Source organism: Aedes aegypti, unplaced genomic scaffold, assembly GCF_002204515.2.
Source record: "Aedes aegypti strain LVP_AGWG unplaced genomic scaffold, AaegL5.0 Primary Assembly AGWG_AaegL5_hic_scaff_1705_PBJ_arrow, whole genome shotgun sequence".
NCBI classification, from domain to species: Eukaryota; Metazoa; Arthropoda; class Insecta; order Diptera; family Culicidae; genus Aedes; species Aedes aegypti.
In genome coordinates, this window is record NW_018735163.1 from 14,044 (window position 1) to 25,185 (window position 11,142).

General features: G+C 37.2%; 2 protein-coding genes across 2 annotated transcripts; both read left to right on the forward strand.

Moving 5' to 3' along the window:
• The first annotated feature begins 6,211 nt into the window (after positions 1-6,211).
• LOC5578244 (protein G12) lies at positions 6,212-7,119 on the forward strand. Its single transcript, XM_001663726.2, has 3 exons — positions 6,212-6,605; positions 6,664-6,830; positions 6,896-7,119. Exons 1-3 carry the CDS (start codon positions 6,257-6,259, stop codon positions 7,001-7,003), a joined length of 624 nt encoding a protein of 207 aa, XP_001663776.1. The 5' UTR covers positions 6,212-6,256; the 3' UTR covers positions 7,004-7,119.
• A 2,357-nt stretch (positions 7,120-9,476) lies between these two features.
• LOC110674006 (protein G12-like) lies at positions 9,477-10,384 on the forward strand. The gene is made up of 3 exons (XM_021856434.1): positions 9,477-9,870; positions 9,929-10,095; positions 10,161-10,384. Exons 1-3 carry the CDS (start codon positions 9,522-9,524, stop codon positions 10,266-10,268), a joined length of 624 nt encoding a protein of 207 aa, XP_021712126.1. The 5' UTR covers positions 9,477-9,521; the 3' UTR covers positions 10,269-10,384.
• The last annotated feature ends 758 nt before the right edge of the window (positions 10,385-11,142 follow it).

Here is an 11,142-nt window from a genome sequence, read left to right on the forward strand (position 1 = left end):
ACGTCATGCCAAGAAGAAAAAGAAGAAGAATACTTACTAGACACAAATTCAAGAATTTTTCTGGATTCCCACTTAAATAAGGTTTAAATTATGGGAATACAACTACGAATAACAAATACTTAATTCCAATTGTGAGGTATCTTGGGCTTCAATGAGTTAAGAATGCCATTCAACAGTTCAAGAACAATAAACCAATGGTATTGATGGTATCGGGGCTGAACACCAATTATCTGAAAAACCGAACGGTTACCGGACATATTGAAAGTACAAATCTTTTAGATGGACAAGACGTTTTCAAACTTGTATCGATCATTCGTTAATCTTATGAGTCTTTATTTCAAATTAAAATAATTTAATTTATTCTGTGCATTCATACAAAGAAAACAAACAACACATAAATTGGCTGACCATACGTACCGTATTTCACGGGACAGTACCGTTTTCACCACTTTGACGAGCTGTCCCGTCGTTTAATTGAAAATGCTTAAATTGTCCCGTATTTTCGGAAATGAGGATATTTCCCACAATATAATAAAACAGCGGTAAGCTAAACAGTTTCAAATTATTTTTGCGAGTTTTTATCATATCCATCAATTATTCTTGTGGTTTACAGTTTCTCTGACAGAGTAAAACTTGATTTGTAGTCAACAAATGCCTTGATTAATGTTTAACTTTTTTAATGCTCTAGTGAAGAACTTACCAATTGAGTACGAAAACTATTTCACTCTCACATCAATGCAAATTTTTGATTAATTTTCCAATACATGAATCTTATTTGATCAGTTTTCATATACCGAAGACCTAAAATAAACAAAATACTAAGAAATAAATTTGAAATATTTAAATGAAAATTGTAAATATTCTGAAATCTGGCCTAAATTCAAGGCTGACTTCTAAAACTTTGGAAGATTTATGTTTTACGTAAGTCCAGCGATGAAATCTATTTTCAATCTTCATCCAATTTTTCCACTTCTCACGAACACAAGCTTTTACTATAAACATATAGCAGAGAAGCTTCAACTGCTGTAGGTTTTTCATTTTTGCTATCTCAAGAATTTAACGATTTTTTTGGTTTTTGTGTTCAGTTTGGATTACTAAGATCCCGGTAATATTACAGTGGAATTTTAAAAATTATTGTGAGATTAATAACACTTTCTTGGATATCTATCTATATAAATTAAAATGGAATGGTGTTTTTAAATCACGAGTTAGCTTGAGAACATATCATTAGATTTGCGTAATGTTTCCACTGTTGCATTTGTCCAGGATTCCGACCTGTTCGTGCGTAGAAGAAGTTTACGAAAGTCTACGGAATGGTCATCATTTTGTATGGGAGATTGAATGCCCATTTTGAAAATCTACTTGATGAGAAGACAAAGTTTGTTGGGACCACTAATCAACAATATATTTGGGAGTCTGGATATTAAGGTTGTATTCTCGATTTTCCGATAGGATTATTGCAATTCTAATAATATCTCTGGAATTTTTCTAGGAATTAATATTATACAACAGTGGCTGGATACTTTAGAAATTCAAAGATAGTTTGTGGAATTTTGATACAAATTTCAAGATTTCAATCAGATTTATGGGTTTGTTGAAGAAAAAGAAGCTTGCATTTATGGGATTCCAAATCCCAGAACTCCTATGGGAGTCTTTGGGAATACTTTTACAAATTCCGAATACTGCTACAGATATTCAAAGGTTCATTCAAGAATCCCAAAGTTTCCGTTTGAGTTGTCCAAGGTTCCTCCGAAATCCAAAGGTTTAGGAAGATTGACATCGAAATTAGTTTGCATAACTTGTAACGAATTGCGAGGTTGAACACGAAGTTGTCTGAACCAGCCTGGATGAACTTTTCATTTTTATTTAAAATTTACTAAAGGCTTGTAATCAGGATTCTGATATCAATTTCAAAATAGTTTCAAAGCTAAAAAATCTCAACACCCTCAAAAAACCAACTTTAACTCATGATTGATTACCATAACAAGAGCATTAAATAATTTTACTTATTCCAAATATTATTTTTTTTGTAAGTTTCAAATAGCTTAAAGTTGTAATAAATTTTCCTAACGCTATTTTCACCTTGCTAAACATTGTCCCGTTTTTATTCCTAGTTTGTCCCGTTTTTATCCTTTAAGGTTATGGTCAGCCTAGCCTATATCAGTTTTGTTCTTTCATTAGGTTTGCTTGCCACGCGCGCCAAAGTTTGGAATAATTCAATTCGTTAAATTATTATCGAGTTTCGAAGTAAAAATGTTCAAAACCGTTCCTGTTTATGCCGGATGTGGAAGCTGGTCCGGGATAACCGTTTCTTGCTCCAAATGCTGCAAAATCTGTTGCATCGCGTGTTTGAACGGTTCGGAACTGCTCTGCCGGAAGTGCCAAAACGAACCATCCGATGTTTCCACCACCACGGGAAAAACGGAACGTCCGGGTCAATCCGTAGCTCCATCCGTGACAGGAAGTAGTCCCCTGCAGTCCGACCTTTGTCCGATTCACTCGAAGCTCTACAGCATTTACTGCTACAACTGCAATGAAACCATTTGCGGAACATGTGTCGAGCCGGAACAACCGCACGATTCCCATTGCATTTGTAGTTTGAACGTCGTTTATCGTGCAAGCGTTGCCAAAATAGAGGCCAATTTGACCGCAGCGGGAAAACTTCACGCTAAGCTGCAAACGCACACCACAAAGTACCGAAGGAACCTCGAACTACTTGAGAAAGAGCTTTCCGGTGGCCTGTGGCGCATTGTTGCCCTTGCCGAGTCGTCCAGAATGCACATGTCTCGCTCGCTGACCGCTCGGAAGAAATCCGTTGAGGAGAAAATGGAGATCCCCGTCTTGTATGGCGCCGTTTTGGAGAATTTCCGTAGAAAAACCGACCGGCTGTCGAAGAAGGAGTTCATGCAGCAGTTTGCGGAACTAAGCGTCGAAAGCAACGAGCTGACGAAGATACCGATGGATCTTGAACTGCAGGAAGTGGGAGACGTTGGATGGTAAGTTGCGGGTGGACTAACTTTTAGGGCAAATTTCCTATCATTCTTTTTTAATGCCTATTTTTGCGGTATATAAGAATAAAATCCTCATTATTTATCGAAAACTTTGGTCATGATGATGAAAGCTTATACCGTGTGGGACCGAAATCCGTACATTTGGCTAAATTTTCAATATTTTAATATAAAAAAAAATTAATATGCAGTTACACATCTAATTACAATAAGTTATAAGTTGTTGTAAATGCTAACATGCGTTGGTTATGCGACCTTGCCGCGATGGGAGGGCATAATCCATTAGCCCATATGATGGAAACCAAAGGCGTAACCTGTAGTGGTGGTATCACATTTTGGCATTTTTTGGCTTAAAGCCGCGTCATAATTCATATGGCATAGACGCAATAATATCTCGGATGTGATCCAACGGACATTCTGCGTCATTGATAGAATTGATGCCCATGTCAAGTAATTAATCTATTCGAAGTGGACATTAATACTATTGGTGACGATCAGTTTGCCTTTTGCTAACCAGAATGATCCGCAGCCACTCTTACTATCAGCTAGCTAGACACATCGTTATCATGTACGACGTAGGGAATATTACTCTGAGGAAAATGACTAGTAGATTCACTGAGTAGAAATAAGTGGCGACAATCTTATTTTAATATGGTTTTTACATTGCCATAATAAGAAATAGGTACCTCTTTTGTAACAACGGTATGAATAATCTGATTCCACCTTCATTTTCGCAAAATTTACAAGTAGAAGCATTGTATTTGCTACCGAAAAGTGAATCTTGTAGGAGACTGTTATAGAAGCCTAAGGTAACTTTACTCTTAAATATTCACTATAAAAATGACTCTTAAATATTCACTATAAAAATGACTTTGGAAAGTAAGACGTTGAGATCGATCATTAGGATACACTTGCTAGGTTCAAGAAATTGTTGAACAGACAAGGAAAGTTACTTTTTTCTCTAAGGATATATGAAAGTAATAAAAAAAAAAAAAAAAAAAAAAGCCTAATTTTGTTAAGACTTCGCGACAATTGACATTTAAGCATCTAATCTTACGTAAAAGACAGGAGTAATCAGCATAGCACTTAAATGACAAATTATTCAAAACCATTTTAACTAGACAGTATTAGTAATGACACTACTACACTACTATTTCAAACAAAGAGTGTTTTGGAAAGCCCAAGCAAGACGCTTCGTTTTCGGAACGCCGGGAGTTTGGATTTCAGTTCCCGGTTTTGCTAGGCAGGGTTTTGTAAAGCCCAAACAAGACGTTTCGTTTTCGGGACGCCGGGAGTTCGGTTTTCGGTTCGCGGGTTTTGCTGGGCAGTGTTTTGGAAAGCCCAAACAAGACGCTTCGTTTTCGGGACGCCGGGAGTTTGGTTCTCGGTTCGCGTGTTTTGGAAAGCCCAAGCAAGACGGTTCGTTTTCGAGGTGCCGAGAAGTTTTGCTGTTCGCGCTGTGTGAGTTTACATTTTTTCATGTAAACGTTACTTTTTGTAATATTCAATCAAATTTTGTATGGTTCGTCACTACAAGTGTCGGCATTATGCCTGTTTTATGCAATTCTAATAAACATAGAAACTTTTTGACATCACTCAAAATATTTTTTGAATTGTTCGACATTATGAATGTCGACGTTTATTTTGAAACTTTTACCAAAGACTTTTCTTCTTGAGGCATAAATGTTCAGTAATACTTTAATGTAACTTTCAAACAAACTATGTATGGTTCTTCACTACAAGTGTCGGCATTATTCCTGTTTCATATAATTTAAAATATACGCATATATTTTTCTCTTTTCGTCATTAATAAAAACTTCTTTTGAATGGTTCGACATTACAGATGTTGACGTTTATTTCAAATCTTCTACCAAAAACTTTTTGAGACAAAACTAAAAACTAGCCTTAAGTATAAACCGTATTTTTCCTCCTTATCCATGGATCGCATCACCGACCAAAGGTGACTCCCAGATCTTTTTCCTACTCTACTAATAAACACCCTTTCCGTGGTGATTGTGGAGATGCAGAGGTATTCTCGGTCTCTAGAAGCAACAATCATTACACCCTAACATTCCTTCCCCATCCCAACTGACTGTAAGGACTTGGCCGGCGCCGTTATTGATCAATAATATTAGATCTGCTAAAATTGCACTCCGAGAGTAAGCGGAAACTCCCATCCTTTATTCATTTGGATCGCATTGCAATTATTACCAGTTTCGATCAATCACGGAGTAGCAACCATTGACATGTACAGTCAGTCTATGCTTTAAGGTTATGGTCAGCCTGCACATAAAACAGTACCGAGCAACTATATGTTCAACCCTTTTCCGACTTCACATGATCTTGTGAGTATTTACATCCCATAAAGCTAGTTTTTCTCTCAATTGTAACATGTTCTTTCACTTTGTCACGCATTGCAATTTATTATTTTGGACAAAAATTCAAAGGTTAAGTAATATATACTTATTTTTTATTACCACTCGGCTGGTAAGCCGTAAACCACGATTCATAATTAAAAACAAGTATTTATCGAGCAACGGACCGATACCGGTCCGTAACCGGTCGTTTGAGAACGTCGCAATCTATGGGAAGCCCACACAATAGAAACCTCAGCCAGCACAGTTGCTGGCTAGTGTTGTATGCTATTTCATTACCTAAAAAATAATGCGCTCTCGGGCTAGGCATTGGATATATATAGAAAGCGTTGTGTTTGGATGGGCATCTAATTCTTCCGAAAGAGGTGCACTTTGCGAAAAAGGACCAAGTGTTTATTGAGTTGAAATCGAATTCAGGTTAACTTCTGCGTTCATGAGTCCTCTCATAGCGTAGGAATAACGCGCCCTAACTAGAAATCAGGGAGTCGTGAGTTCGATTCTCACTGAGAAGACGTGTAACTTTTTCGCAAAACTTCACATCAATTTGTCCATTTAATCCAATTGCAAAGTATATGTAATGTTTAGCTTTTCGGTAGTTGTTAATAAATATCTGTTGAACTAGGTACTCGAACGCGAAGCAAATCTACTACCAGGTACTTGAGATTGTTTGATAAGAGGAATCGGTAACGTAGTTTCAAATACGTGTTTCCTTCAAGAAGTGTTTATTTCCACCAATAAATCTCGAGTGCTTGGGGACTGACCCTTTTTGGAAACGCACTTCAACCGCCACTTGACGCTATTTCTTATAAAAGCATGCAAACCCAATCCAATCATCAGTTCACTTCCATCAGCAAGTAGATCTACAACACTAACATGAAGACCATTTTCGTTCTTGCTGCATTGGTAGCTATCGCCACCGCCTCGGCCATTCCTGATTCTCGTGCCCTGAAGGATGACTTCCAGGAGTTTGTCGATCTCGTTCCCGTAGACAAACTGGTCAACGTTGCTCTGCAATATCTCGTCAGCGATAAGGAGTTCAAGGAATTCTTCGGATACCTACAGGGAGAGGAATTCTCCGCCGTTTGGGATCAGTTCTTCGCTCTGAATGAAGTCAAGGATGTGCTGAACTACCTGGAGGCTGCAGATCTGGCTGTGTACGATGCGTTGAACACGGTTGCTGATTTCCTTGGACTGCACCACGTTAAGCCAACCGTCCACACCTGTAAATAGTGTGAGTTATTTCCCTTAGACCAATTTTAACTAAATTCAAATACTTTTAGTGAGAACTGGAGGATTGACCGGATTCTTCGACGAAACGGTTGCTTTATTGCCTCTGGATAAGTTTGAAGCGCTGTTTGAAGAGAAACTGAAGACCAGCCCCGAGTTCAAGGCTTTCTTCGAGAAGCTACGCAACCTGGATTACCAGAAGTTTGTCGATTTTCACAATGTAGGTTAATGGAAAAATGTGGAACTGGAGTTGAAAGTCTTCTAATCGAACAAATATGTTTTCAGAACTCCAAGGAAGTCCAAGGCTTCCTGCAGAAGCTGCGAAGCTACGGACTCGATGTGGATGGCTTCTTCAATCTCGTTGCCGGTTTCTTCGGCTGGGGAAAATTTTAGAATTGAACAATTAAATTAGCTGAAAGTGATTGAACAAAATGCAATGACAAAACATTTTTTTTAGATCTTATGCATTCTGAATTATTATGCTTTATATTAAAGGTTGTTATGCTTTACATCGTGCATAATCGTTAACTGAGAAAGAAACTCCTTTGATGCAAACACGCAGAATCGAGCTGTAAGATGATTCACTATTCACCACCAGACGTCACAGGATTATAAGGATGGGCGGCCATTGTGGATGTTGTAATGGTGTGATGTAGCGAGTATGGATGGGCGGAAAATGCTTCAACGGTTGCGATCGTCGATATCTAATCGCCATCGCAAAAGCCATTATATTCACAGCATTCAAGCGAGAACGACGAGAGAAGTAAACAAACTGTTTTTAATGGTTTCAGGAAAACGTACCCAGGCATTCGAAATATAAACATCTTTGCATCGTTTGCTGTAATAATGGAACTTATCTATTTGATGATATATCTGTATGAAAAGAGCATCAGAAATGAGTTAAGAATGCCATTCAACAGTTCAAGAACAATAAACCAATGGTATTGATGGTACCGTAATTTCGGGTGAAATTGATCATTTTTCACGGTTTTTCTAGTCTGTTTTCTATAATGTTAACAATTCCAAACAACTAAATGCAGGAAAACAAGTACGAAGGTGAGCCTCATCGACTCATGTATCGAAATTTTCTAACGAATGTTATTTTAGTGTTGACAAATATCGCTAAAATAAAAAATTAAGGGAATCTCATTTCGTGGTGAAATTGATCACTTGTCAATGCCTTTATTGTTAGTTTTCAAAACAACTCTACATGATAAACTTGAGTTCCCTGAATCCGAATATGCTTGTCAAAATCTTAACAATGTAATATTTATATAAATAACGAATAGTTAAATTTCAAGAATTACGCGGAAACGCCTAAATGTATGTAATTTCCTAAAGAAATCAATGATATCTAACAGAAATTCAATTATTTCAACCATTTGAGCTAATTGGTACGAGTTTTGGTGATGAAATCTGGTTTGCGAATATATCTCAAGCATCCTCACAAACTTTCAGGTTTATACTATGTTTAAATCCTTACTTATAAATAGAAGTTTATAGGTGTTTGTCAATACTGCACCGTGCATGATTTTGAAATTATACATTATTTTCATAGTAATAAACATTCTTGAACGCAAAAAACTTCACAACACACAATTCGACAATAGTTACGACAAACAACGTTCATTTACTGCAGCTTACATTGATATTTATGTCCCATCACGCATAAATAAAATCGTGTGATACGATGATCAATTTCAAACTTCTGATCAATTACACCCGATTTTACGGTATCGGGGCTGAACTCATCAAAACGAGCCTTGAGAAAACAATTTGTCAGCACCAATTATCTGAAAAACGGAACGGTTTCCGGACATATTGAAAGGGCAAATCTTTTGGATGGACAAGACGTTTTCAAACTTGTATCGATCATTCGTTAATCTTATATGTCTTTATTTCAAATTAAAATAATTTAATTTATTCTGTTCATTCATACAAAGAAAACAAACAACACATTAAACAGTACTGAGCACCTATATGTTCAACTCTTTTCCGATTTCACATGATCTTGTGAGTATTTAGATCCCATAAAGCTAGTTTTTCTCTTCATTGTAACATGTGCATTCACTTTGTCACGCATTGCAATTGATTATTTTGGACAAAAATTCAAAGGTTAAGTAATATATACTTGTTTTATTACCACTCGGCTGGTTAGCCGTAAACCACGATTCATAAATAAAAACAAGTATTTATCGAGCAACGGACTCATGTTCCGTAACCGGTCGTTTGAGAACGTGGCGATCTATGGGAAGCCCACACAATAGAAACCTCAGCCAGCACAGTTGCTGGCTAGTGTTGTATGCTATTTCATTACCTAAAAAATAATGCGCTCTCGGGCTAGGCATTGGATATATATAGAAAGCGTTGTGTTTGGATGGGCATCTAATTCTTCCGAAAGAGGTGCACTTTGCGAAAAAGGACCACGTGTTTATTGAGCTGAAATCGAATTCAGGTTAACTTCTGCGTTTATGAGTCATCTCATAGCGTAGGAATAACGCGCCCTAACTAGAAATCAGGGAGTCGTGAGTTCGATTCTCACTGAGAAGACGTGTAACTTTTTCGCAAAACTTCACATCAATTTGTCCATTTAATCCAATTGCAAAGTATATGTAATGTTTAGCTTTTCGGTAGTTGTTAATAAATATCTGTTGAACTAGGTACTCGAACGCGAAGCAAATCTACTACCAGGTACTTGAGATTGTTTGATAAGAGGAATCGGTAACGTAGTTTCAAATACGTGTTTCCTTCAAGAAGTGTTTATTTCCACCAATAAATCTCGAGTGCTTGGGGACTGACCCTTTTTGGAAACGCACTTCAACCGCCACTTGACGCTATTTCTTATAAAAGCATGCAAACCCAATCCAATCATCAGTTCACTTCCATCAGCAAGTAGATCTACAACACTAACATGAAGACCATTTTCGTTCTTGCTGCATTGGTAGCTATCGCCACCGCCTCGGCCATTCCTGATTCTCGTGCCCTGAAGGATGACTTCCAGGAGTTTGTCGATCTCGTTCCCGTAGACAAACTGGTCAACGTTGCTCTGCAATATCTCGTCAGCGATAAGGAGTTCAAGGAATTCTTCGGATACCTACAGGGAGAGGAATTCTCCGCCGTTTGGGATCAGTTCTTCGCTCTGAATGAAGTCAAGGATGTGCTGAACTACCTGGAGGCTGCAGATCTGGCTGTGTACGATGCGTTGAACACGGTTGCTGATTTCCTTGGACTGCACCACGTTAAGCCAACCGTCCACACCTGTAAATAGTGTGAGTTATTTCCCTTAGACCAATTTTAACTAAATTCAAATACTTTTAGTGAGAACTGGAGGATTGACCGGATTCTTCGACGAAACGGTTGCTTTATTGCCTCTGGATAAGTTTGAAGCGCTGTTTGAAGAGAAACTGAAGACCAGCCCCGAGTTCAAGGCTTTCTTCGAGAAGCTACGCAACCTGGATTACCAGAAGTTTGTCGATTTTCACAATGTAGGTTAATGGAAAAATGTGGAACTGGAGTTGAAAGTCTTCTAATCGAACAAATATGTTTTCAGAACTCCAAGGAAGTCCAAGGCTTCCTGCAGAAGCTGCGAAGCTACGGACTCGATGTGGATGGCTTCTTCAATCTCGTTGCCGGTTTCTTCGGCTGGGGAAAATTTTAGAATTGAACAATTAAATTAGCTGAAAGTGATTGAACAAAATGCAATGACAAAACATTTTTTTTAGATCTTATGCATTCTGAATTATTATGCTTTATATTAAAGGTTGTTATGCTTTACATCGTGCATAATCGTTAACTGAGAAAGAAACTCCTTTGATGCAAACACGCAGAATCGAGCTGTAAGATGATTCACTATTCACCACCAGACGTCACAGGATTATAAGGATGGGCGGCCATTGTGGATGTTGTAATGGTGTGATGTAGCGAGTATGGATGGGCGGAAAATGCTTCAACGGTTGCGATCGTCGATATCTAATCGCCATCGCAAAAGCCATTATATTCACAGCATTCAAGCGAGAACGACGAGAGAAGTAAACAAACTGTTTTCAATGGTTTGTGACCGTTCATTTCGGGTCACAATAAAATACTTGGTGAGAAAGCAAGTTAGAGGTTTAGCAACAATATGATGTAATATATGTTTTGTGCTGTCTTAAAAATTTAAATGTCTAAATGTGAAATAAATGTCTGTCTCCGCTTCAATTAGTGTTTGAGTGACGTTTATTTTGTATTTAGTAGTCTCTTGGTTGATGTCTTTCAGAAAAATATTTATTTTGTTTGTCACCTTACTCCGATCGTAGTTTAGATTTATTTATTTATTTATTTACCTATTTATTTATTTGTTTATTTATTTATTTATTTATTCATTCATTTATTAATTAGATTATTTACATTATTTCGATTATATATTTACATTATTATTTACACAGATTATTTATTTACACAGATTATTTATTTACTCAGATTGTTTATTTACAAGAATATATTTATTTATTTATTTATTCAGAATATTTATTTACATTCATATATTTGATTAT

Coding starts and splice junctions, on each gene's coding strand:
- LOC5578244 (XM_001663726.2), top strand. CDS start 6,257: ATGAAGACCATTTTCGTTCTTGCTGCATTGGTAGCTATCGCCACCGCC. Junction 6,606..6,663: donor TAAGCCAACCGTCCACACCT/GTAAATAGTGTG, acceptor AAATACTTTTAG/TGAGAACTGGAGGATTGACC. Junction 6,831..6,895: donor AGTTTGTCGATTTTCACAAT/GTAGGTTAATGG, acceptor ATATGTTTTCAG/AACTCCAAGGAAGTCCAAGG.
- LOC110674006 (XM_021856434.1), top strand. CDS start 9,522: ATGAAGACCATTTTCGTTCTTGCTGCATTGGTAGCTATCGCCACCGCC. Junction 9,871..9,928: donor TAAGCCAACCGTCCACACCT/GTAAATAGTGTG, acceptor AAATACTTTTAG/TGAGAACTGGAGGATTGACC. Junction 10,096..10,160: donor AGTTTGTCGATTTTCACAAT/GTAGGTTAATGG, acceptor ATATGTTTTCAG/AACTCCAAGGAAGTCCAAGG.